Source organism: Phalacrocorax carbo, chromosome Z (assembly GCF_963921805.1).
Source record: "Phalacrocorax carbo chromosome Z, bPhaCar2.1, whole genome shotgun sequence".
Taxonomy (NCBI): domain Eukaryota; kingdom Metazoa; phylum Chordata; class Aves; order Suliformes; family Phalacrocoracidae; genus Phalacrocorax; species Phalacrocorax carbo.
Genome location: NC_087548.1, coordinates 51709549 through 51737186, shown reverse-complemented (window position 1 = coordinate 51737186; position 27638 = coordinate 51709549). Strand labels below are relative to the sequence as shown.

The 27638-nt window shown below is 38.2% G+C and overlaps 1 protein-coding gene across 2 annotated transcripts in view; it reads left to right on the top strand.

The window, feature by feature from the left end:
• The window catches only part of MEGF10 (multiple EGF like domains 10), a 106286-nt gene that overhangs the window by 13931 nt on the left and 64717 nt on the right, over window positions 1-27638 (top strand). For both annotated transcript variants that reach the window (XM_064438367.1, XM_064438368.1), the window contains 4 exons: window positions 11660-11791; window positions 14570-14671; window positions 16068-16168; window positions 26154-26246. In XM_064438367.1, coding sequence (XP_064294437.1) covers window positions 11676-11791; window positions 14570-14671; window positions 16068-16168; window positions 26154-26246 — 412 coding nt within the window. In that variant the 5' untranslated portion in view covers window positions 11660-11675. The remainder of the gene's footprint in view (window positions 1-11659; window positions 11792-14569; window positions 14672-16067; window positions 16169-26153; window positions 26247-27638) is intronic.

Sequence of the window (27638 nt, the reverse complement as noted above, 5' to 3'; positions counted from 1 at the left end):
AAACTCTGGATTGCGTATGTGTCTCATCTGTTAATGAGAGATGGCTCATTCACACATTCGGATGACCACCGCCTTTCCTTATGAAAACAGTGAATGCTTTTAATTTCCCTTTAGCACCCTTCCCCCCACCCCCCTCCAATTTGCAATACTTGTTTTTATTTTTAATGAATGACTGAACCAAGGCCAATGTTCCTGTAGTTTTAACTGTGTGGCAGTAGAAGTTGTAAGAGATGCTGCTAATGCCAGTTGGGCTGTAAGTTATAAGTCTGCTTACAAAGTTTGCCTGTTTTCTGGCACAGTCTCTGACACATACACTCCAGTCAATCACAGTAAAGTGCCTAATAACAGATGTGGCAATTAAGCTGAAGAATTCTGTCTCTCTCTTTTAATTTTTATTACAGAGAATAACAAAGTACCTCATTAAACCCACCATCACAGAGATTTTTTTTTAATTTGGCATATAAATGTCTGCAAAAATTAGATCTCTGAATAGGGTGCCTTGTTACTAAAGGTGCTTTGTCAGACAATGCTATGAATAGACCATTTTTGTAATGACAGATATGTTCTCGTGCTACTGCTGTCCTTTTACAACACATACTGCAACAAGGTACATGTTTAAAGAAAGCAACATGTGTCCTGAAGGATAACATTTGAAGGATTTAGGGCCTTGTCCTCAAGTTAATAAAAATGTGGTCTTGATTCTTCTAGGTTCAAGTTACATTGCCTCCAGCTGGAATTAGCAGCAGACATTTAGGAAGGTTTCAGATAACCTGTAACCAAAGTAAATTAACATATTTTAATAAGAGAAATTATCTTGAAAAAAGATATTAATTACAACCAAAAAAGTATTCTTTTGATTGTTAGAGCTTCTAAGTCACTTGCCTGCATTAGTTTATTTTAATGATGTACTGGGTACTCTTTAAAAGTGCCCAAATTCATCACTAAAATACATTAATTTAGAAATCTAATGATTTGAGGTGTCTTAAAAATTATGACAAGAGAAAACGGAAACGGATAAAAATCAGAACTGGAAACTTTGATATGAAATTACTCTTTTAGTATCAAAGTGGTTTTATGCATAAAATACGAAGTTGTTTACTTTGTCATTGTTGGAAAGAACATGGTTTTTACTGTCCATCGTGAGTGTTGGTAGCAGTTTTATTTCTTACAGGTATTAATTTATTCACTAAAGCACAGCGTCTTTTCTTACAGCTTCAACTATTTATCTAGGAACATGCTGAATCTGTCTGCGTCTGTGTACATTTACCTGCACATGTATATCTGCACCAATGTGCAGGTGCGCGTGCGCACATGCACGCATACACGCGCAAACACATGAAAGAGGGAAAACCTGCAGGCACCATTGGCACATGTCAGTCTGGATTTCCCTCCAGGAATATTTTTTTGTTCTCTGCTGACAGATACGGAGACTAAGCACTAAAATGACACAACTGCAAACCTGGTTTTAAGTTTGTAATATTTTCAAGAAAGAATGTAGTGTAGAGTTTAGATGTCTTAAATGTTCAGCTACTTCTTAACCTGTTGTTCGTATTATATCTGTAGATATTACAGGCCACAGATGTGATAATGAGACAAAATTGTCACCCTGTAACATCAAGGAGCAATGCAAATCAAACAAGACAGTAAGTAAAGATCAGGGCAAAGGCTTACAGATATAAGCACTGTTTCCATAGCTGCATATGCTTACTAGCATTATGAAAGGTGTACAGTTAGAATAAAATTTAAGTCTTGCCCCAGTTCTCCTGCAGCAGTAACAATGATATACAGCTGCCACCAGTATAAATGGACACAGTAGGATGACTTGATGGCATCTTGTTAGAGCCTTGAGCAGTAGTAAATGAACTGTAGTGGAAAGAGACAGTGAGATGGGTGAGAAATGAAATGAGTAGGTGTGAAAATGGGTCTGGCTTGCACATGTTGGGCTATAGAGCTCCTTCCATTTATTCCAGCTAGTAGCAGCTCCAAAAGATGCACTGAAAGGATATCTCAGTGTTATTGAGCCAGACTGCTGTGAAACCCAGAGTTTTACATGTTGCTCACTCTAACAGATAGTCTCATCAGGTTATATTGCAGTATCACTGAAAGCCCTTCAGGGAAGAATCCCCTTTGACTTCAGTGGGAATAGGTTTTGTCCTTTTAATTTTATTTAAAAAAAAATACAACAAACAACTAGAATTAACCAGTCTCTTTTGGTTTTGCATTATGATCTTCCATTTTCCCCTATGAGGAAAGAATGCAGGAGTACTACATCCGTTCTAACCTTGGCAAACACCAAAATAAAAGACAGAAGAATTGAATGAATGAAGTGTCAAAAGAAACACTTCTGGGTTCCCCATTCTTCTACCAGAATGTTTTGGATTTACTTGGGTGGGGTGTGGCAGGGAAGGGCACGGGAGGCTTGTGCAATGGATCGTACATGCTTTGAACTAGATTGCTGGAAGTGGAAAAGAAAAGCTGATAAGTAATTCATTGAAATGTTCAGAAGCTGTTAAAATGAGATGGCATCAGAGTTAACTTTTTTTTTTGTTTAAAAAGCAGATCATTTGAAAATTGAAGTCTGCAACAAAGTACTGTGATAAGGATTTACAGGAGTGAAATGCTCAGTCTAAATCATGAAAACAAGAGCTAACTGGAGTGACAACTTTATCCTCTGTAGAGCATTATGTGCAAAATGGCATTTCCTTGGATAATTTACAAAGATAAATGAAAAATATTGATAAATGAAAAATATTGATAAATGTGTTACCAACAAACTTGTTAAAAAATTATAACAACTTGTTAGCAACTAGAAGATAGAAACAAATGAGGGTGTTCATATGTCTGATTTTTGTAATGAAAGGGTCCAGTGAAAGGCTGTGACAAGTGTGGGGAGCCACAGACTGAAGAATTGTGCCAGTGGTAACAGAGGCTCTGTCTGGGAAAGGGAAGAATCTAATGTATGATGGAAATGTGTGTGGAAAAAGAGAACGTGCATGTAATGGGGGAAGGAGAGAAACAGACATGGTCTCTGAAGACGACTGAAACAAGAAAGCTGAAGACTTTTGAAGGAAGGTGGGCACTTTTGAAATGGATCCTAAATTGCATTGGAAGCTAAAGGAATTGTCTGAGTCCTGTAATTGTACTCCTTTATAAGCTGGCAATAAACTGGAAGTGACACAGTGTCCGGAAGCCTGGTACTTGAGATAATAGGAAAAAAGGGGTCACAAAAGCTATGGTCAAGAGAGGGTAAAACTGTGAATGAGGATTTCTGCAGCAGTGGAACCAGAGCATCGGTGTATTTAGGCAACCACAGGATTGTCCCAGGCAACTTGTCAGCAACCTCAAAATTTTCACAATTGCATCCATGAATACAATATCCTTTCTTATGATTCCCATTAGAAAAAAAAAAAAAATATCAGATGTCTGGTGATGCTAAAAATTCGATACAGGCTTCTTATCATGTTATTCTGTAATAAACAGAGCTTTCACACATGCCACTAACATCTAACATGAGAAATAACTTTACCTAAACACATGCATTCAGCCGTTTTTACTCTTAACCTTCTAGCCTTCACCTGTACTGGTAAAATAGCCCTGGGATTAATTTACAGACTGAAAGTCCAGCAAGGAATGCATTATTTGATTAAAAGAAGAAAAGGGAAAGAGGGGGGAAAGGAAGTCTGTGTGGATATAACATTTGTATCAAGCCCTATATAGTATAGCCTCTCTTAAAATACATTATTTGCTTTCACTGTTGTTAACTGACTGTTAACTGTGATAGGTGCCATCTGTGGATGGACTGAAAGCTGCTGGTCCCTGCATCAGTACCCTCGTCCCAGACAGGTGACATCACCAGCCAGCCCCTGGCTCCTGCATGTCTCTGCATCCCACCACAGTTTTCTTCCAAAACGTGGCCTGTGGCTTCTGTGGGGGCAGCTGGCCAGCCTTGGGGCAATCCGCAGCTGTGGAGAGGGGCTGGAAGGGGAGGAGGAAGGCCTTGAAGTCCTGCCTGGAGAGTGTAGGCAACAAACAGCTGCAATAGCTCACCCACAAACCCGCAGTCAGCTGGGAAACAGCGACCACTGAGGATCTACACATGCTTAAGAGAAAAAAATGGTTGAGGGCTCCTGTGTGCCCTTCCCTGTGTGTTGAAGGGGGAACTACTCTTGGTCCCAAGTCATCACTTGGTGACAAGCTGCCTGTTGCCATTTACCCAAAAATACAAACCTGAGGCAACGCTACCATCAACAGTACAGACACACCCTCTGAAGATTTTCAGTGGTCTGTGTTTACAAAATTGCTTTATTATAAATTCTTTTTAGAAACAATTTCCTTTTGTTTGTCCTTCCTCATCCCACATATAGCTTCTCTGTCCATCGCTTACTCTTGTTTTATTATTTGGCTTGGGAAGAAGGAGCATTAAGCATCTTGAGGAATTTTCCTTTTTTTTTAATTTTTTTTTTCACGAAAGCCTGAAGTTAAAGCAATATATTATTGCTTACTAATACCCAGACCAGTAGCAGTTAATGTGTACTTACCTGACATAGTTTTATATGGTTCACTTAGTGTCTTGTGTAAAAACAAGTGTATCAGGGTCTATGTTCTAGGTGCTATTTCATCTTCTAAAAGTGTGTTTTTCAGATACTTTGGTTTGGATTCTAGACAGCTTTAACTGTCTTTATTTGGTAACTTTTAATCTGGGTGAAAAATAACCAGAGAGCACATTTAGTCAAAAGATTTTTGTTAACAATTCATCCTCTTAACTTCCCATATGAATAATCTTTAAGCATACAGTACCATGTGCTGTAGGTAACCTTAATGATCAGAAGTTTGTATGTTCAAGACCTATACTTATCTGCCTGGAAAAAAAAAAACTCTTTCAACATGAACAGTGCTCTGATTTACTGGACAATGGCAGCTCCAGTGAAGTGACCCCATGCTTGTGATGTCTGGCAGCTTGCCTCAGAGGAATAATAATGAGTCTGCAAAGGATCTGGCATGCTGGCATCTGTCTTTACCATGCCTCCTTGCCTCATGCAAACTTGACTTCTACTGAACTTTCTTTCCCTCTCCTTTTAATACTGATCTGAGGGAGAAGAGGACTGATAAATGGATATATCATCCCTGCCAGCTTAGTGGCTGTGGAAACTCTCACTGTACGTTGAGAGTGTTCACGGCAGTAAGTGAAGTTGGTGGGCCAAAAAGAGTCTTGCTTTTCAAAACGCCAGGAGATCCTAGGGAAGCTCTCAAGTGATCTTTTACAGTAAGAGCAAATCTTGTAAAAGACACTGCTGACTGACTTGCGGGGAAATATGGAGTCCCTGAGGACCCAGTATATGCTGGTGATGGAATAGCACTGTGCTTTTGGGTCTGTACTGGAGCACGATGATGGGGCATGCAGTGCTATGGAGGGTCCAGCCATCTGGGGCCGTGCCATGGAACTGGGTAGCATTGCTAGTATAAGGCTAGATGTTTGATGACAGTTAAAGATTCCTGGTTTCTCCACTGTTACTAATTACCTTATTTAATTCTGGAAACCGAACTGTCCTTATAATTGCATTCCAAGGGATTGTTTGACACACAAAACAATGTGCGGTGTGACAGTGCCCAACCTCTCCAGGTTTCAGGTTTCCACCTGAAAGTTTCTGTGTTTAAGTAGAAGGTGCCTACTCCAAAACACACTTTAACAGGTGCTCTCTATTATTTAAGATCAGCTAATGTATTATTACTTTTATATTTAGCAGGACTGGTACAGATATGTAGCCTGTGAAATTATAACATAGCTTAAAGGATCATGATACTATAGCTTTCAAAACAGGTGTTTCCATGACTTGTGGGCAAATAAAACCTGGTCTCCTCCAGACTTGTGGGTTAACAGTGGCTTCTCTAGAACTTGACAGTTCAAGACTTCTTCGCCTGTATTAACTCCAGTTTAAATGACTAATGGATTTGGAAGTTACTGGGCATGAGATCAGAATGTATACATAAACATTATGATTACATAAACCTCCTTTGCCTAGAAATCTCTGATAATTAAAATAATCCAATCTATTAACTGAAGAAAAATGGCAATTAATTAATGATTTCTTTTTCATAATAACATGGCACTTGAAAAAAGTAGCAGTATATTTGTCCCCATAAAGGAGACTTGTTCCAGCACACTTAGCCTCTTATTTGGCAAATCTTCAGGCACAAGTCTAAATTAATTTTATTTCCATTTCATGCCCTTGTTTCATCTTAAACACCTTTGGATTCTTCAAATGTGTCAGTTTATTTCACTTTTAATCTCAGATACTACTCAAATTTGAGACTTTGTTTGTGGTATAACCATTTTTGAGTGACTTAGGGGTACTCTCTTCTTCATGCAAGACCTGCTAGCATTTGAGAAGGGAAGCCTGGGGTGTGGTGGCATTGGCCTGAAGGCCCAAACTTGTCTTACTTGGCATCAGTGGCTGGCACCCCCAGAGGGACCTCGGGAGTGAAAAGTCTTGCAGAAGAATAAATGTGTGAAGAGGAAGGCTGGAAGGGCTGTTACTTTTGAGTGCTAGGGTATGAAATATAGAACTTAATACTGTGGTTTGAAGCAGGGCTTAGTGATTGGGTTTGTACAGTTTGTACAATGCAGTTGGTACAGTACAACCAATATATGGCTAGTCATATATTTAGCAAATTCATCCAGCAGGGTCAGGTTGTCAGTGAGTGCATGGCTAAGGCCATACCTGTCAGTTAGCACATGTTTGGATGAGCAGGGAGGTTTAAAACTAAAGAAGCACGAGCTAAGAGGGTCAGATTTGATTAAGCTGCATCAGGAAGAGCCCCTGTAATCTCTGATCATGGGGGGTGTGATAGGGTCATTCAATTTGGGTTATCATTTAGCAAATTCCATATTAACTCTCTAGATCCCACACATTTTCTGTTAGGCAGAGTCTCAGCCTTGCCTGATGGGTTGCACGTTGATCTCTTCTGAGCTCCCCTAACTGGTGATGATACCTTTGGAGTGACATATTTTGAGGATTCAAGAAAAGACCTGTCACTTTGTTTACATTTGCTGTGGTTGTACGTCTTCAGCCGGTCTAGGGGCTGTGTGACAACTCTTCTATTCAGGTTAATTTGCATTTGGTTTATGAGTTAGGTTTCATGTGACACAGCATCAAACTGATAGACTGATTTCCAAAGGAAAAAATGCCTTCTGTTCTTCATCTGTTAATTCTCTAATGTAATCAATAAAAGCAATCAGATTTTTTCACAGAAGTTAACATGGGACTAATCATCATTGACAAGATTAGGTCAGTTCAAATTTTGCTTTGCCTTACATCAGTAGTGTAAGAGGTGATTTTATAAACAAATTGTGCCCCTGGTAGAGGAGCTGAACCTCAGGAGTGAGGAGAGTATAATGTTATGAAAAACACTGCATAGGAAGTGAAAGACCAAACAGTTCTTCAGCAGAAAATCTTTATCTTATCTGGAGCCGTGATTTCCAGTTACAGGTAGTGGTCACTAAGTCTGTTATGGGTGCCGGCTTTGTCATGCTCTGGAGAGCATGAAGGCAGAGGCACCCACGAGGGACTCTGCAATAATGCCTGTGTGGTTTACAATTCAGTTTGGAAGTTTAACTATGATAGACAGAATGAAGATTTTTTTAAAATAGCATTTGCTGTACATGCAGGTTAATGACATGTAAGCGTAAATAAGAACAGCCCATGGGATCACAGCCCAAAGAACCATTCGACATACCTTTGTTGTATCACTGCAGAAAGCCAGAAATGAGCGCTGTAAAACCTTAGAGATACCGTGATAGAGTACGAAAAGCTCTTACTATTCTGGAGTTTTTCTTCTAACTAAATGGCATGTTCCTGCTGAAATTTTTATGTTGCAGTGGTAAAAATGCTTTTGCAACAGTAATGAGAAAGCTACATCAGCGTTTCCCTTGGTCTTGGGTCCATTATGTCATGTTAGCAACTGTATCATACTATTCTCTGTTGCTCATGCAGTTCTAATCCTGCTTAATTCACCGCCGCGCTTGATTTTGCTGACCAAAGAATACTTGTTTGCAGCCTTGAGCAACCTTCACTTCTTTTACGTTCCTCTTGTATTTATTTACTTTTTGTTAAGACAAATCTGAGGGAGACCTGTGCCCTGAGTTTTGCTTGTGGCTCTGCTCTGGATAGGTGAAGGGATAATTTGTAATCATGTCTCAGTTTTCATGGCATAAAGGACAAGCATTTGTTTGCTTTTCCCAGTTATCTATTCTTTCTCTGGTTTAGATCCTGAACTCTATAGGGAAAAAACCCCAAACCAAAGCAAAATGTGGACAAAACTGTCAACACAGTTGGTAGTAGCAGAGAAAGTGCCTACAAATCTCAGATGATGGGTAGTAATGTTTAACTGTCTGTGTTTATGTGGTGCACATACAGGCTTTTTCATCTGCTTACTAGAGAGACAAATGTAGTTCATATAGTTGCTCACATTAAAATGTATTTTAGAGGAGTACCTGTAATTTCTGGGAGTATATTTTTGGGATACCTTTACACCTGTTAACACCATTTTAAAATGAGCTTGTTAGTAATTATAACATGCCTTGGGATGATCAGATTAATTTTTTAATATGACTATTATTGACGACTATTAATATCTTCCTTTGATATAATAAACATATAATGAGCTAAATTTCCTTAATTAGATTACAGAAACTTAGGGGAGTAGGCTACAGTTGCTTCATGCAGCTGCATTGCTTTCCTGTTAGTGTTTTTGAATCAAGGGACCGTATTAAAGTCCAGGGAAACAGAGAAGTCTCTGAGCTAAACAGACCTCATGTTGCACAGGACCTGCTAAAAGATCGTGTCACAATGAGAGTAAAGATGCAGCTTTGTCAGCTAAAGTTTTTGCCTCACATAGTATAAAAAATGCTAAGGGGCAATCAGATTTTAGTGTTCTGTTGAGACATACGTGTTCTGTCATGTACTTTAGTGGAAGGGAGACCTGGCAGTACAATGGCACGGGCTAGGTTAGATTTGTTGCGTGGTCAGTCAGGTTGTGAAGTCAGAGGCTTCACCTGCACTGAGAGAGTCGTATGTGCTGGTTAACAAACAAAATGATTGGAAAAAGTATTTTGCTAACTTCAATATGAAGTTTTTTCTCTTCCCTGTACATGCAAATGTGTTGCTGGTATTGGAGAGCGTTTTGGGAACAACCATTTGCATCTTCGAAGTTCTTTTTCGTAGGGGGCAAGGGTGCTACTCACAGTAGAAAGCTCAATGCCTGATAGCAAAATTCCTGTTTATGGCTCAGGAACATAAATTATACAATGTGCTGCAGGAGGTCAGAAGAGCTTTCTGTTTTAGCATGAGTTATTTACTCTTTCATACGTTTACTAATCACTAATTTGCATAGAGAAGGTGCTCTCCAACATGAACATTTTCAGTACTTAAACCACAGGTACTATGTATATGTAGATGGTGGAGATATTGATGCATTATTGGGTGAGATAATTTAAGCAATATATAACAGGAAAAGTGAATCTCTGAACAGGGTATCTCAGTGCAGACTGTAGACAGAGTCTACAGAGTTAAATGAGTCATCTACATTTTTTATTGCTAATATAAACACTTTAGCAATGCTAATCAGTTGTACTGATTTTCTGTTTTGATTTTCCCTAATAATTAAGCAAAAGATCTGGAATGCAATCAAGTTTTACACTAGGGGGTTCATGCAAATGGTTTTTTTTTTTAATTTGTTAAATGTATCCAAAAGGAAAGTTACTGAAGTTGAGAATAATAAAAGAAAAAAAGGAAATACAGTTTGCAGCCTGCATAATCAAAGTGACTATTTTTGATGAGGGAAATCACCACTTTGTTGAAATTATTAGCTGAAAATACAGCTGATTTTACTGCTTTTTAAGCAATTGCATATTGCACTGCTATGCAGTGTGCATGCAGAGAAACAGTTACAGACCATTAAATGTCTTTCTGCAGCCCTGATTTTTCAAGAGGGGTTTAGCAAAATGGGATCATCTCTGGATCCTCAGATATTTTAAATATAATATTTCCTTTCTGTGAGCTTTTTTATTTAGACTTCTGAAGAAGGTTTTGTGAAGTTTGGTTTTTTTTCATCGCCTAGTGGACTTTTTCTTTTAAAATAAAGTTATTGCTGTGGTTTGCTTTATTCTGTTCCATAATATTTAAAGTAAGAAATTTCTATTTCTGATTAATATACTTTGTTACAAATATTTGTATTATTTCAAAACAAACATATTTACTAGAAATTATTTTCTTACTATACTACAGATTAGACTCAAAGATCTCATTTGCTTGGTGATCTCTGTAGCTACATAGTATTAAAATTTGTGGGAAAATGAGGATATAAGGTCAAATGTTCACTGAAAGGGAAATGCAGTAGCTTAAGTCATGACAAATTACCTATTATCAGCATTCATTCTGGCACTGTTGGATTAATAGCAGGTTGGATTAAAAGTGTTTTGGTATGCAAATTAAAATAATTTGCTTGAAAACAAAGGTAGACCTAGTCAAAGCATTAGGATAATCTTTTAGATTTTTGTGTTATTACAGTAACTTTTTTATGAGCAGAATATTTATTCTATTTGGGAATTGTATGACTGGTGGAGGAGGGGATATTTTCACAAACTATATTGGGAATTCAACTTTAAAGAGCAGTAACGATGCAGAATGAGGCTGTCTGTTAACAATGTAAAGCAAAGTAATTTAAACCCTTCCCCTGATTAATTTGTTTGCATGAAAATTATATGTTAGTAAAAGCACTGTGCCATTTTTTACAAGTCCTGAGCTCACATCGCACCTTCCAATAATGTTGTTTAGCATCTTGAAGAACTGATGAGGAGTATTCACGCAAATATGAAATTTCCTTTATATATGCATTAAAAAAAACCAGTACCACACCGAGTCCTGCAGAACAGCTTTATACTGCTTTTTGTTCTTCTGAATTGCATCTCTCCACATGATGCTGTTCCCTGGGCCCTGTAGGAAGGCAGTTAATGGAGATACCCAGGACGAGGTAGTGCCCAGGTCATAGGGCACAGCTTTTCCCAAGCAGACCCCAGGCATCACCCCCCTTGCTGGCCTGGGTCCCGGGTGCTCAGGCATCTTTAGGGAGGCCATGTAATGAAGTCAGTGTGCAATTTTGGGGAAGAGCTTTTTACGAAAGATGCTGCTTGAGATGGGGTGGCACCTGGGCTTTTACGAGGTCTGTAGGCTGCAGGAATTGGGGGTGCTGCTGGCAATGAATGGAGTAGTACAAACCCCTCCTGTGAGTAAGTGATGTGCAGGTTTTCTGACAGTCACCAGCTGAACCTTTCTACTCTGTGGTCTTGAGCAAATGCTGGCCTTTATTTTAAATTGCAGCTCTGTCATTTGGTGTGGACAAACCATCACTAACAGACTGAGCCTAGCTGCCTGCAGTTTGATGGGACAGTGGGACCTCTAAAATGTAGTTTGTTCACTAGCTGACTGCCCTGCCACTCGGGTGAAACTACTGCATTTGGGTTCTTCTTCCAATATGGGCACGATATTGCTGCTGTTAGGCAAGCAGTGTGTGTTTCTTGAAGTACCTTTTGCTTTATATCATATATATTGATTATATATGGGTCAATATTGATAAAGTATTATAAATTTTTTTTTTCTTACAGCCACCTTTTTTGAAAGATGGTTCTTCACTTGAACTCCTTTTTTGGCTTCCCTGTCATACTCCTGTACCATTGGATGGGGACAACATTATCTTTGAATCTGGAAGATCCCAATGTTTGTAGCCACTGGGAAAGGTAATATTTCTTCTGGAAAACACAGGATGTAAATTCTGATTGTAATATTTTTTTGTTTTACTTGGCACATTTTAAAAGATTTAAAGCTTTTAGTTAAGTAATGAACTGGGAAAAAATTTTGCATTACTGCATGGGGAAGGTAAGTTCACGGATAAGTAAAAGACTATTTCACACTGGGCTGAAATGCAGTCATCTTTGCACAAGGGGTTAGGATGCAAAAAACCCTACAGTGGCACCAGCAACGTTACACAACCATCTGGGTACAAGAAGTGAATAAAAATAGCTTTTATCAATTTAAGTGACAAGAAGCTTTTACATATGCAAAATGTAATTAACCATATTGGAGTTTGGCCAAATTTGATTATGCTGATTTGTTCTTATTCAACATTCACAGAATCTGAATTAAGATTTGTTGTTTAATTTTTTGATGAGATTCAGAAATTTGTAACATACAGAAATAAATTAATCAATTTAGTTGGTTTGTTCCTTCACCCAGTTTCATGTTAATTGGAAGGAGAATGCCACAATGGGTAGGAGGGGTTGAGCCACAAGCATTTGCTGTACTTTTTTTCTTGTGTAAAGGTTATAGTCGTGAAACCAAGCCTTATAGTCTCATTATTGTTATGTCCATGATTGATCACCTTGTCCCTGAGACAGTCTAACTATTCACTTGTGGACATCAGTATTTCCTGCATTTAAGGTAAACTGTGTTTTATGTTAATCACTGGGAGTGCTGCTAAGCCGTTGTACATTTATTTGCAGTTGTTATGGTTGAATTTTTACAAAGAAAATCGAAACTTGTCACTTAAGGACTTTCCCCACGAAGTTAGCTGAGCTTCATGTGATGCATTTAGAGTCTTTGTGCCTACTGTTGTGTACAATTTGGCTTATGCAACAACGTGTATATGAAGTAATTATCATACTAAATACCTGTTTACAGTATACAGGCACATGTCTATGATGTTACTGGATACTGCTTTATACTGTGTATGCTTCATTTATTGTTTTTATACATAAAAGTGGTTTTGAGGGAAGCTACAACATAGCGAAAGCAACATGGGGAAAAACCCCCAAATATAACTTATTTACATTGCATAATGTATTTTCAAACAAACTAATCAAAGTCCACAGAAAGAAAAATATATCTAGCAGGCACACCCATTTTGTTGCATGAAGTTGTTTACTACTTCTGCTGAGTCTGAGAAATGGGGAGGAACTCCCAGTAAACTTACAGAAACATTCACACTGTTGCTCAGAGCGGGCAACAAAGGTACCTAAGTATGAAAGAGTAAAACCCCAGATACAAGCTCTTTACTGTTGCTGTCACTGGCAATGCTATATGCTTTAAATAAATCTACTCGAGCCAGTAATAAAATGGTCTTTACAAATGAACCGCGATCACAGCAGGAAGGGGTAGAGTGTGCCTTGCCTCGAACAAAGAGCACAGAGCCTCAGGCAAGCGTCGGCACCCCACCAGTATTTTGTCAGGCTAGGTCAGACAGCTGTGTGGATTAGGGTTGCTTACCATCATATGGACGTAGGAAAAACCGGCAGTGAATTCGGGGCGGTTGGAGTGAGTGGGTCTGGATGTGTTTTCCCGTAATATAGGTGATGATAGTAGGAAGAGGAGATTATGGCTGTTACCCTGCAATAGGGGCTGAGCGTTCAAAGAGGGCGTGAGTGAAAGTCCGTGAAAGCCTGATGGGCTACATACTTAGTAAGTGTTTTGGCTGGTCCTGGGAATTAGTCCTGCTGCCGGAACTTGCCATGCATTCCTGTATTCCTAACCCCTTTGCGCCATCAAGGACTGACTGACTGCCAGCACAAACAGCCTGCTGAAGAGTTTTCTAAGATGATTCATTTTTTTCCCTCTTTTGCATCACGACTCTGTTGCTCTTGCCCTGCTGACAGCTCTGGAGGCTCTGGACTTCAAAGCATAGATTTATTTCTGGGACACTGTGGGTATAATTTGGCAGAAAATAATAATAGGACTTCAGTATAGTATTTCTGAAATAAAAAAAAAAGTTCTCTGCTAAAAATTAGCCAGTAAACAAAATAAGGTATGGACTTTAATATTTTGTAATTTCTGATTGCTGAATAGACTGTTTGATGGCATAATTGTTATGTCATTTTCTCAGTAATTATTACTTAGGTGTATTTCTGTGCTAACACCCACTTAGTATCTAAATACAGTGGCAGACCTTTCCGCTACCAAAGAAGATACTTTGCTATGGATACAGCTACAGTTTAAAAAAAAAATAATCAGAAAATCCAGAGAGATTTTTCCATTTTGTATGGTAGCAGAAGTAACCTTGTTTTGTGGCTCTTAACTAGTTTTCTGGCTATTCAGTAATGTTAGTAAAAGTTTACTGCCACAAGAGAATACATACTACACATACTACTTCAATTTGCTGCTCATTTGGGACACAGGTGTTTTAGCTCTTTTTTAAATTTAGGCTTATATTGCTTTTCTTTAATGTCTAGTAGCACTACTTCATCAAATGTATTCCACAGTAGAGACATGATGGGTCTCCACATATGTATTCTTCTTTGCTTGGTGGAAGGAAAACCTTTCAGTTGTTATCTTTTGTTTTATAAAGTTAGCTGGTTCATGTCTTACTTAAACTTGAATTTTCTGAGAATTTTTGTTGCATGTGAGTATTTTTAAATACTATTCCTTTCTATACTAGGACTCTGTAAAACATTTACTTAAATCAGACTGTACTATAAAGGACTTGCTTGATAACCTGTCTTCCTTCTCTCTCTCTCCCTCCCCAGTTATTCAGTTACAGTGCAAGAGTCATATCCACATCCTTTTGATCAAATTTATTACACCAGTTGTACTGACATCCTAAATTGGTTTAAGTGCACACGACACAGGTGATGTATAATTGTTAATGTTGTAAGACTGCTGATATTGTAGATATTTGTAAAGATTTTGTGTCTGTCAAAATCAAGCATGATATGTGGGATATTTTAGCTATAGTGACTAGTCTTTCTAACTGCTGTGGTCTGTGTCAACTGGAAAATGCTTGTCCAAGAAATGTCATATATGTTTTATTAGCCAGTTGGGGTGTATCATCCCATGGAGTGCTAACAGAAAAAGAACAGGTTGGGAAAAAGTGTGCAATGCACCAGATTAAATTCCCCAGACCCTGCGAGATGTATTTGTTCAGAAATGTCATGAGAGACACCTTGTTCGTTGCAACCTTATGTTCAGGGGAAAGTGTACACTACTTGAAAGGAAAATAAAGAGTTTTATTAAAGGAAACTCCTTGTGCTTGTAGAAAGTAACAAGGGTTGAATGATTAAAAACTGGTGACAGCTGTAAAAAGCATTTTCCTCAGAGGAATATGCCCATAAGTATGAACCATCAGCAGTTCATACATGGGAAGGGCTCCCTGGCACACAGCAGTTGGAAGAGACAGATTGGTGTAGTACATAAAAAAACAGATACTGAATTCAAAGAGAGATTACACTTTGTTTACCTATGACACCATTTATGTATGAGCTGTTCTTTGCTGGGAGTACAGACTGTCTCAGGTGTGGTGGGGTTGTGTTTACTGCTTTGTGGAGTATGTGGTCAGCAGCCAGGAGAGCTGGGGCAGGGGAGATATATGAACAGTGAGGAGCAGAGATGAGAGAGTGGTAGGAGAGCCTGCTTTTGATAAGTATTACTTGCTCATGTCAGAAGGAAGCTGTTTTTTCTGCAGCTCTTGATGGGTTTATGTGCTGATTTCTCTGTGTGTTGCTCACCACTGCCCTGCAGGGCTGCTTCGGCAAAACTCAGCCACCCCCCTGCCAAGAGATGTGCAGAGGACCACAAGGTCCGAGCTCTCCCTTGAGCCCTCCTATCTCTTGCCTGAACCAGAACTTCTCTTCTCATGACATCTCTGCCCATAGAAAGCTGACTTACCCTTGGGAGAGTGATCCTCGGAAGTCTTTCCCTTGGAAACTGATAGCTGTAATGATCAAGCACACTGATTTGTACGCCAGCCTTTAGCCTCCTTAGGGGATGCTAATGGCAAAGGCAGTGATGCTCTGGTTTGCATATTAGTTGAGTAGCCAAAATCCTTAACTTCTTTTCCCTGCTGCCAGGCTTGTTGGGGAACCAGTAGGGCTCTTGAACTCAGCAACAGATAAATAAAGGTCCCCTCAAGCTTTTTTTCCTCTCCTCTTACTGATACCTGAATGTTTTTTAAAATGTGTAAGAATATATATTGTTTTGTTTCTGAACCATTAATTGTACGTAACAACCATTCATTCTTTTCTTTAGGATCAGCTACCGTACTGCCTACAGACATGGTGAAAAAACGATGTACCGGCGCAAATCCCAGTGCTGCCCTGGATTTTATGAAAGCAGGGAAATGTGTGTCCGTAAGTTTAACTTCTCTTTGCTTTGAAATTCCATACATTTCTCACAATGCTGGTTTGACTCCTCTTTGATGGGCGACTTGTGGAAGCTGAGTTATGGGGGCTCAGTTATTCAGTGGTGCACGTGCAGCTCTCGTTGAAGTCAATTGGTGTTCTGCATATGCAAATGACAGGATAATTGGATCTCAGATGCCTAAGTAACCAGCTTTGATGTGATTCTAACTAATGATCATATGGAAAATGCACAGCACAAGTGTCAGTGCATTTTCCAACACAGTGAATAAACACGAGCTTCAAAACCAGGAAGGAAATATAGGGCTTTTCTCTTTAGTGTGGGCCCCAGCTGATCCCCGTGCTTAGACTTTCTTGCAGACAGAGATCTGTAACAACCGTTCAAAGTCAGCAGCATTGCCTTTTCATGTGGCACATGCCTGCCTCCACATCTTCCTAAGTCTGCAGGGGGAAGAACCGTGTCCAGAGCTTGGCAGTGGCCTTGGCTTAGCTCTCTTTCTCTCTTGTATGGCCTTGTGCAGACCTAGGAAGGTCTGATTCTTAAAATGGTATTCATTCAAGAGCATAGTAGAAAAGCAGAATGAAAATAGAGGAGGTGTTAATCTAGAGCCCTGGAGGTTTATGGTTGGTTGTTTAACATAGGGTTGTTCAAAGTCATGGTGGGTGGGGTAGCTAGATGCTCATGTCAGTAGGACTGACAGCAGGAAACTTGTGGTAGGCAAGCAATTGTAAAGGATAGCATATTCTTGGAGATGGGCAAATGTGTAGGGCTAAAAATGAAATTAATTCAATGGTATTTAATATTATTTGTCCCTGTGAATGCACATGTGCAGCATGGACTGCAATGGTAAGTTTTCCAGAAGCCAGGGAACCAAATCTCTTTATCTTTTCATCTTCCTGAAAAACTGGGCTCACCAGGGGCAATCTTTTTTCTGTGATGTCATTTGTGATGTTGACCTACACATATGGTTTTATTAATTTTAGGAGACAGAAAGGGCATGCATTACAGTGGAAAACAGCCATATCCATTCCTTGGCTTTGCTTCTGCTCTTCTAATAATAAGATTTAAAAAACCTGCAGAACCTTAATGAACAATATCAGAGGGACGGAGGCAGTTTAGTTGAGTTTTTTCTGGATATATGGGGCCCTGTAAGAACAGACAGGCAAGGGGCTGGAGCCTCTGGACAGTGGGGCTGCCCTTGGTCTTGCTGCCCGGTTTCTGAACCGGCAACTGATTGCCAGCCTTGCCAAGTGGAAAAAGTGAAAAGTCCAGCTTATTGGGAAAGCCACAGTGTGTAAACTGTTTTGGTGGCTGCTTTGGCTTCTCTCATATGAAGCTCATGTCACATCCCCAAGTCAAACCCCAACTCAGCTGGTCTGCGTGGGGAGCCTGCCAGCACGGTCCCACCACCCTGGAACAGGACCTGGACCAAGGCATGTATGAAAGGCTGGCTCTGTAACGGCATGTTTCCAGCCTAACTCTCTAAGGCACATCACTTTACCTGGTATATTTTCTCAGCTGAAATGAGAAAAATGGAGATATGTTCATTGCTTTGTTGTCTGCTTTACAGCTATGACAGTGGTGAGGCATAGCAGTCAAGGTATTGAGAAGCTTGTCCAGGAGAATGTTCTGTGAAATAACAGATAACAAGAGATTTGTCATTGCCACTGGCTTTTGCAAGCCAGTTTAGGAGACAGCAGTGCGGTGGATAAGCCTTTGGTCTTTACTGACAAATGAGAGTCTGAAAACAAATGTCAATATGTATGTTAAATTTATTTATTCAATACAAATGCAAAACAGTTTCTTAATTTCTGCCTTTCTGCTTGTTGTGAGGTGCATACTGGAATTGACCGACAGGATTTATTTGTATCCCTGGAAAATTATACCCTGTGAATGTCATAACACATCACACTATTCTCATTTATATTTTTGTTTTACAGCACTTCCTGGAACTTGTAAACACAGCAGTAAGATCTTTGATTTAAAGTGTTTTCTGCACATGAAAAAGCAAGGTCAAAATGATATATTTAGAATTAAACTTTTTTAAAAAATGGATCCACCTGTGATCAGATTGGCAATTTTTTAACCTTTTTTGTTTTTAGGGTGTATGTATTAGATTTATAAGAACCAATTTCTAACTATATTTAGTTATTATACAGATGATATGAATGACCATATTTATTTTTTTATTAAGAAGTATACTTTTTGAAGTATACAGCAGTTTGACTGATCATGTGAGGAGTGTGATGATGAATCTTTTGTGTGACCACAGCTTTTACATAGCAATAGTATATGTAGTAAATTCATTCTATATTAACATATTGATACTCAGAACCTAGTAAATTCAAATCATGTTGAATGTGCTAATTTTTTACTGTTTTACATAAAAAGAAGCCAAATGCTGATATTCAGGACATATCTGCTCTGACTTTTGGAGCAATTTTGGAATTCCTTAGACTTCAAATTACTTAAAAATAAAGATCCTTCAGTGGAGCTAACTTTGCATTTATTTGATTCTGTAATGGTTGACCCTGGAAGGCATTGAGAGACCTTCTGTGCTCATGATCTTCAACTGAAGCTAAGGATTCAGGGCAAAGGAGGAGCTCAGTAGTTAATAAAAGGTGGCTAATATTTCATGCTTTCCATTGTTTCGACCAGCTTTCTTTGTGGTGAACTTGTACATACTATAGTAGATAATGCCTGCGTACACTGTGATAATACTAGTCACCGAGTTTGCAAGTGTGATGCTGTCAGCTGACATCAAATGGTAAGAGATAGTGATACGGGGAGGACTTTTCTCCTATGTCATCACAGCAGAAATATCACAATGGAAAGCGAACACAAAATCTTCAAGAAAATGGCAACCACACTGAGAAACACACATGCACTTCCCCCTGTTTTTATATGCAAAGATAGAAGGGAATCAAAGCCATTTGAAGTGTTGTGGATATCTTCTTTCAGGCTGTTGGTGCTCCACAATGCGTACAGCATTTCCAGTAGGGTAGTTTTATTTTCCATGCAGTGTGGATGATTTTTTACTTAGTAGAGGATGTAGGATGCTTCTAAAAGGCTAAAAGATTGTGGTGCTGTTGATGTTGTTTGTTTGTCCCTTTATTTGACTTCTCAATTTAGAAAGCCCAATTAGAAAATTCTACTGGTAGATAATTTTGGTATGACTCAACACTGCGGTGCATACAGTGATGAATTGAAATCTTGTGACTTCCTTTTAAAAATAATAATTAGGAATCTACAATGTGAATAGTCACCAGTCACTATTCTCCTAGAGGTAGTACTTACTAGTGGTAGTGCCACTTCACTGCCTGTAGTGGGAAGAGAGTTGTTTGTCACTGCATTAAAAATTGCAAGAATGTGCCAGCCTCATGTTGCTGAAGTCTGTAAATGTTGTATTTGCAAAGGCAAAGAATGACCAACAGCCAAAGAAAAGCACTGGCTGAAATTTAAGCGGGGTTTTTTAATGTTGTTTGGAGTCCAGCCTGAACAGATGAATTTGAATTAATCTTAGGATACAAGATTTCTGAGGAATTGTGATTCTAACTTCCATGCTTGTTCCTGAAAACTTTCAATACCTGAAACTTGTGTTACATTTTCACTTTTTGATGAAAATTCCTATTGTGTTCTGTCTTTGGACTCAAGAGTGTGTGTATGTAAATATATATATATATTTGGAATACATATATATGTGGAATATATATGGGAAATATACAACAGGCCTTTTTTATCACTCATATGGAAATTTTTGTTTTGTTTGTTCTTCTCTACAGTACAACACTTATTTTTAATTTAAATTTCCCAAACTCTGACACATATCTTTAGCATCCTCTTTTTTTGACTATGCCATTGGTAAGAAGACCGTCACAGTAGAAGTAGATATCTGTTAAGAGTTTAATGGAAAAGACCACTCTACGACAGCCATCATAAGTTAAAAAAAAAAGTCTCTTAAGCAACTCAGATAACAAACTCAGAAACATTGGAAAGGTAGGCAAAATGATGCTGCATTTATATCTCTATTGGTAAGCAACAAAATGGCATCAGAAGTCATCAGAAGCCTCCATCTGCAGCCCTTGGAAGCTTTTCAGGGAACCTCCTAGGGAAGTTTTAAATGATGTTAATAAATATTATAATCGACATATTTTTTTAGTGTAAGTTTTGGCCAGTATAGATGTATTCTCTTGCAGATTGACTATATTATGGCAAGCAGTGTTCAGTCATGCTGAATAGAAAAATTAAGTTGTGCTTTATTAGTTGTGCTGTTTGGGTTTGTCTTCAGGTGGGTAAAAAATGGTATTTTAATTTTAATTCCAAAATTATAGGGGTCAGTACTTGGACTGTTTTATAAGCATCAAGGTATCTGTTAGCACTTCCAGTATTTTCCTGGTTTGTGCCCTCCTCAGATAATTCCTGTTAATAAATGATATGAATGATGTGCAGATTTCTGACTTCTGTCTTCACTATTGCCAGTATCTCTGCAGAAGAGTGGGCTACTGGAGCTTGGGGGATAATTAATTTTTGCTCTTAAAAATTACAGTGCATATAATTAATGTTTAGATCTGATGGATGTTCTGAGGTGATCTTAATGCAGTTTATATGCAGATACAAAGCTGGAATAATTCTGTTAAGTTCTCCTGACCTTAGAAAGTCCATACCAGGTTAAGTGATTGATTTAGTCTCTTATTTATTCCAAATAGTTTACTGTCATTAATCTCCTAATATCAGTGGCAATCCCTGGAGACATATGGATGCTAGGCTGAGCTACAGACTGAGAAGTTTTTACAAAAAGTGCAAAGACATTTACAAAGTCAATTTCTAGCATGTTTCTGAAATGGAAGAATTCAAAGACTCTGAGATGTCTTTTGGTACCTTTCTTGTATATGGGCACGCATGCATTGTAGATGCATGTCAATCTTGTAGATTGATACTACCTAGTAGCATTTTGGTAGCTTGAACATTAACTTCACATACAGTTTTTGACAGTGATGCACATTTCTAAGAACATTAAAGAGGAATTATGCCCGTTGAATTTCATCTGAACATGAAATAGAAAATAAACCATCTGTGTTAATGCATAACTGGATATCACACACTTTAATAAAAACTAGTCATCAAGCACAGGAAAAAAAGGATTAACCAAAGGATATGTTCTAGCATAGAGTATGGAAGTGGAGAATTTATTTGAAAAAAACACATCTGTAATGTAGTTTAAAAGATATTTGAATTTTAGTTTGCATGATAAATGCAATTAATCTAAGGAAGTTGAAGTTAAAACTTATGGAATATGTAGAAGAGCCTAAAATGATTTGTGCATTCAGATTTAATTCATAAAATTTTGAGAAATTTAACAGCTAAAAAGGTTGGTTGTTTTGGTTTTTTTTTTTGGTGTGTGGGTATTTTTTTTTTTAAATGCATATATTTCTTCAGTTTTCTCTTTTCACAGACTAGGTATCCAAATCAGGATAGAGTTGTATTAGCAGAAATGCTAAATATGAAGCACAGTCAGGCATGTAGTATGACTTCTTCTGTTGGAAGTCATTTATCTGAAAGAAATAATATGCAGATCTACTTAAAATCCAAAAGCAGGCCCAGTTCAGGTATTACTCCAGTCATCCTAATATGAATTCTTTGTAAAGTAGATACGAGCTTTAACAGAATTCAGATATGAAATATCATTAAATCAGTTATGATTTCAGGTATCTACTAATTTGATGATGTGATTAATATGTTTAAATGATGGAAGTCTTAATTGCAGAATCATAGTTGATTCTCCTGGTCATTTACTTATGTGCATAATTACAGCCAAAACATTTCAAGGTTTGTTTATGTTAATTAATTTATGCCTGGCTTTTCAAAATGAAAAAGCAACAGATCCTAAAATGCATGCATAAACTTTCATCAAAGATAAAAATATCTTTTTTCCAAATGCTATTACTGGAAATTCTTCTGTATCTTCTTTTAACAACAGATAATGCAATGCACAACTGTCTAAATGCTGTCTATGGTGACTTATAATGAAATAACTTAATGTCACTTTCTTAATCACAGAGAGCAGATTCATAAAATGCCATTTAGAAATTTCGATGTTCCACTCTTCATATATGCTCTAGTTCAGAAGTGGAAGTCACATGAGGCACAGGAGTTACTCCACTCAGCTGTGATACTTGAAGTAGGTACAGCAATGTAGGAGCAATCTGCAAGAGCACCACAGGGGGTATGCTGGAGCCCATTAGCATATAAGTAGGCGTTTGAATTGCAATCTTCTCTGGAGCTGGAGCACCATCTCCCTCTCTTCATGGATATCAGTACAAGACACGTGATCAGTGTTTTGAAGTGGCAGCCTAAAATTGTATTATACATTCTATGCTTCTAGTATGACTGGCTTAATCCCCCTGGTGTGAGCTCCCCTCCCGAAGCTGTGGGGCGAAGGCATGCTGTGAGCATGTTGGCCAAGCCCTGCCCTTGCCTCACATCGCTTTCAGCTTGCTGTAATAATGGTGTCCATGGCCGGGGTGGGTTACACATGTCTTTTCACATTGATTCACTTTGCTGAGCTTCCTCAGTGGGGCATGTTCATTCAGCTGGTTACAGAAGTACCAGTGCCTGCAACTGAGGTGGGAACAGAGCTCAAGCAGCCTGATGGACTTGTGTCCAGGGGACGGGGCAGCTCCTGCTGTGGTGTGGAAAGGGCTGCTGCGGGCAGTTGTACATGCAGCAGCAGGTATTTTATAGATAATTCAAGCTGGCTGATACTCTATAATCAGAAAGAGCAAATGTACCTTTTATTTTTTTAAGAAAATGAAAGGATATGATCCGCTGAAATAGATCTGTAAGTTGGACAAGGCAAGAGTTTAGAGGTGATTTTGAAGGAAACAATAAGACACAGAAGAAAAGGGGAAATAAGACGTAAAAGGAAATATGCAAGAGTAAGCTCAGGCTGCTTTTCATATGGTAATTGATTTTTTCCTTACAAAAGAAGAAGATATGACTTATGCAATTTACTGCTGCCAGGGAATTTTTGGTGCTTCTTTACACTGCTCAGTATCAAAAAGGCTTCATGTTAAGTTTTTTGCCTGCTCTTCCATGTAAGTGTTTTCTTACATCATGTCCAAAAATTCCATAGAAAATCAAGAGGAAATAGTTTCACTGTCCCTGATGTGATTCATGTCTTTTCAGCTTGTTCTAGTGTTTTTCATGTTGTCCTCACCTTACACTTTTTTGTAGGTCCTGTAGTAAATTTGGGTTCTCTTATCCCCATGCTCAGTGCAAACAGATTTTTACAGATGCTGTCTCTTAGGGGTGTTAACTAGGATTCAGTTGACAAGAATCAGTTAGCCCATAAGGTGTCTAGAGAACAATTTCTTTGGTTACAAAATAGGTTTTTATGTATATCCAGAGTGTAGAAAGAAATAATTCTTTGACAGGATACATTTTGGGGCATTAAGAAACTTAAGAAAAAAAGGAAATACTGGATATCCTTAATTCTTTTGTATGTCTTAAACATTTTTTGAAACATTCTTGGCTTTAATTTAGCTTCTTCAAAGTAAAGAATTACACGTACCCCTTCTTTGAGAAGGAAATTTGTGTATTTGTATGCCATATATATACACAAACATATATAATTTTAATTTATCTGAATTTAAATTGTTTGGAAACAGCAATATTTATATAATATAACTTCCTTCAGAGGTCCTCATCCCATATTTCTTTGTCATAAGAGTCAGCAGAATTTTGGCTGTCAAAACCCCCGACATTGTTACTTATAGATGGCTTCTACAGAGACTTAGTAAGGGTAGCCTGTTTTGAAGACTTGTTTGATTTGTGTTCTACTACTGGAAAACTGAAACACCATTTCAGTGGCTGAAGAGAAGCTCCTGTTGATTTATGCTGTTGTGGCTAAGAAAAGAATACAGCTGTAGTTTGTGAGATGACTTTGCATTGTTAACGCTCTGACCCAAAGTTTCATCTCTTGTGCATTTGTTCTAAGAGAATTCTGTTTTATTACTGGAAGTAACTGAGGATTATTTGCATGGTGCCATAGGGTGTGCTGTTACACAGGGATTGTAGGAGCTACCTATGTGCTCAGCGTGGCGTGAGGGGCATTGCAAGGAGATGCTCAAAGAGCTGCTTCTGTACCTCTCACTGGGTCCAGTTTCTCACAAAATTTTGATTTTTGTATTTTTTTCCATCTGTCTTACAGAGTATGTAATGGAATGTTGTTCTATTGTATTTGGCCTTAGTGCTGAGTAATTTGGATTGAGTATATTGGTATTCACTAAGTCATTCATACATGTGCACGTACAGAGATGGGTATGTGTACAGCTACTGTCTGTTGTCTTATGGTTTACTGGTAAGATTTTTTTACATATTTGGTTTAGGGAGAACTTCAGTGCCCAAGGCAGTGCTTCCCAGGCAAGTATCTTCAAAGATATGAGTAATTCGTGGCTGGATATAAGACTAATGGAAGAAATTTCTGATGTATTATTTAAGTCATTCTTTTCATAATAAATAAATAGAGAACAATGAAATAGCTTTGTATTAATATTTTGTATCATCTAACATTAAAAAATTCATATTCTCCTAGTTGGTTTCTAATGAAGATAATTTTAATGCACATCTGAAAAGCAGCTTATCAGAAATAAAAGTTATGAATGAAAATTAAAGGCTGTAAAAATATGCAATTAATGGCTTGGACCCCAGATAACTAAAGATTTTAATAATATATATGGTTTATCTGTATGGCTTTCAGTTTTCTTGGCCACACAAAATACAAAGATGCCCATGGTGCTTCACCATATTTAATTAGGAAAAAACCAGGACATTTTGCAAGTATTTTTTCTAATTACTGTAGAACATTTTCAATCCACTCAGAACTGAAATGATTCACATGCAGTCCCATTAAACTTCTTGTAACACCAACTTTGTCTTTTTCCCATTGTTCACCTTGCGTTCATTGGTTACTGATCGCATTCCTGTCGTAGTTTCTCTGGAACTGTTGGTACAAAGTAAATTCTCATCCTGTGCACATTTTTTAAGTTTTATTTTTGCTCAGACTGGAAGGAATGTATTACAGTGTATATATTTTGGAAAGTTAAGGCTATTATGTGTTGAATATCATGCCAGCCAACTGTTGCTGGTTGCAGGTTCTTCCTCTTGAGTGTATTGTATTCTGAGTCAGTTACATCGAAGCCATTTCAAGTTTCTGTTAAAAGTTTAAAATAAAAGCTCTATTTCAAACTAAGCCTTTACTGTAGAAACATGTGCTTGCAAGTCATTAAAAAAAACTCAAGAAAATGTCAAGCAGCTCTGCTTAGCATTTAGAATAAAGGTTTGAGTGATTTGTAGGGTTTGTATCTCGTGCCTTACTTTAATAATCATCACTGTTCTGTTGTGCTTCATTTGAACTGTGCAACCATTCAGAAAAATCAGTATTAAAATACTGATGTTTTGCAGATCATATTTTATCCATGCTGTTGCAAGATAAATTCCTGCTTTTATGCATGCAGAAGTTCACCTATTTTTCTTGGCATGAGAGTTTGCTTCAGAGAATCACAGGATGGTTGAGGTTGGACAGGACCTGTGGAAGTAATTTTGTCCAACTTCCTTGCTCAGGCAGGGCCACTGAAAGCCTCTTGCCCAGGACCATGTCCAGACGGGTTTCCAACCTGTACCATACTATGACTCTTTTGTCATTAAACGTGGGCAATTTTCAGTTTGTTAAATGCAAAAATATTTGAGTAGCACCAACATGGTTTTAGGTGGAGCCTTCAAACTTAGGAGAAATAGAAGAGAAGGAAGTAAGAGGTTCATTTTGAAGAGATGCGTCAAACATTAAGACACTAATGTTTGTTTTGCTTTTAAAAGCCATTTGAAACATGAAAGATCTGGATGAGAAATAAGTTTAGAATATTTTTCCCAGTGCTAGGAGTTCTTCTTTAATTCTTTTTTAATTTCGTTCTCTGACAGCTCATTGTGCTGATAAATGTGTCCATGGTCGTTGTATTGCTCCGAACACCTGTCAGTGTGAGCCTGGCTGGGGAGGACCCAACTGCTCCAGTGGTGAGTTTTCACCTGCTTCTGCCTGTCTCATGCTCTTTCCATGGTGTTGTCCTCTCTTTTAGGCAGATTATTATCTCCTGCTTTCTGGTCAGAGGCTTGTTCTGAGTTATCAGGATACTCTGCATGACCTGATTTTTCTTCATTTACTTGCAAACAGTATTACCCTGTAGCAGCACTAAATGTCATGAGCTATTTTGTGCTCAGAAACATGTCAAAAAATACAGAACTTAGTACCTGGAGTAAAATAGATAAAATTATATTTTAGCTATAAGAAAATATCTGATTTTTTTTTATTTTCCTAATGCATAAAGAATGATGGTGCAAAGTCACATTTAAAAGCTATAAGCAAAGCCTTCCTCGCAACCCTAACCTCCTTTTTCACTCTGCCACTACCCTGTCCTTTTTTCCCTTCACTGTGTTCCCCTGTTGCATTATTAGTTGCTCCCTGTCTGCTCAGTCTCTTTCCATTTTACTGTCACTTACTAGTCCCATTTCTCCAACTTTTGCCTCCTTCCTCTTTGCCATGAGAGTGCGTGGGAAGCAGGGAGAGCAAAAGAGGAGTCTCGAGGACACACACAGCAGGAGACAGCAGCAGGTTGGCACCTTTCCTGCTTGGCATGTGGGTGCAGTCACATGCAACCCAGTGAGCAGGTGGTCATGCTTAATAAAGAAATTATGAAGATCAAGGCCATCACACACTTGATGCAAGAACATAGCAAAATGTCAAAACCACAAAGTGAAGTAGTAAAATCATACCAGTTCATGACCTTTTTAGTCACTGCTGTTTTCTAGACTCTTTGAGTGTAAAACCAGGCACTGCAGGCTGCAATATGGCAATAAGGTCTGGACAGAGGGCAGAAACCCCTCTGTGGCATGGCTGGTGGGTTTGTGCACTACCCCTTCCTCTGTCAAAGGTAATTGTTTGTGCAGACCATGAGTTGTTCCTTTTTTCTTCCCTTTGCCTGAAATAGAGTTTCTCAGAGTAATTATTGAATTTTTGATTAATTATAATTTTATTTTATTAATTATAATTTTTTATTTATTCCCTCTTTCTGTTCCCCTTTGTAAGCCCTTTGGAAATGTAATGTTTAGGCTAACATTACAACCATATACTTCATTACAATCAAATTCAAAGTGGGTCACTGCTAGTGACTGTTCACTTGAACGTGTTTTAGTCAACAATTAAAAAAATTGTTTATAATTTAAATTTCACAGACCATATAAAATTCAAATTCTTAAACCAGAGCTTGATGTCTTGCAAAGATATTATGCTGCTTGTTTACTTAGTATGGGATTCCTGTAAAAATAACAACTGTGAAAAACCTAGTTCAGCAGCAGGACAAAAATAATATGGTTGTATTTTCACCCTCATTTTTTTCTGCTTAACAAAAA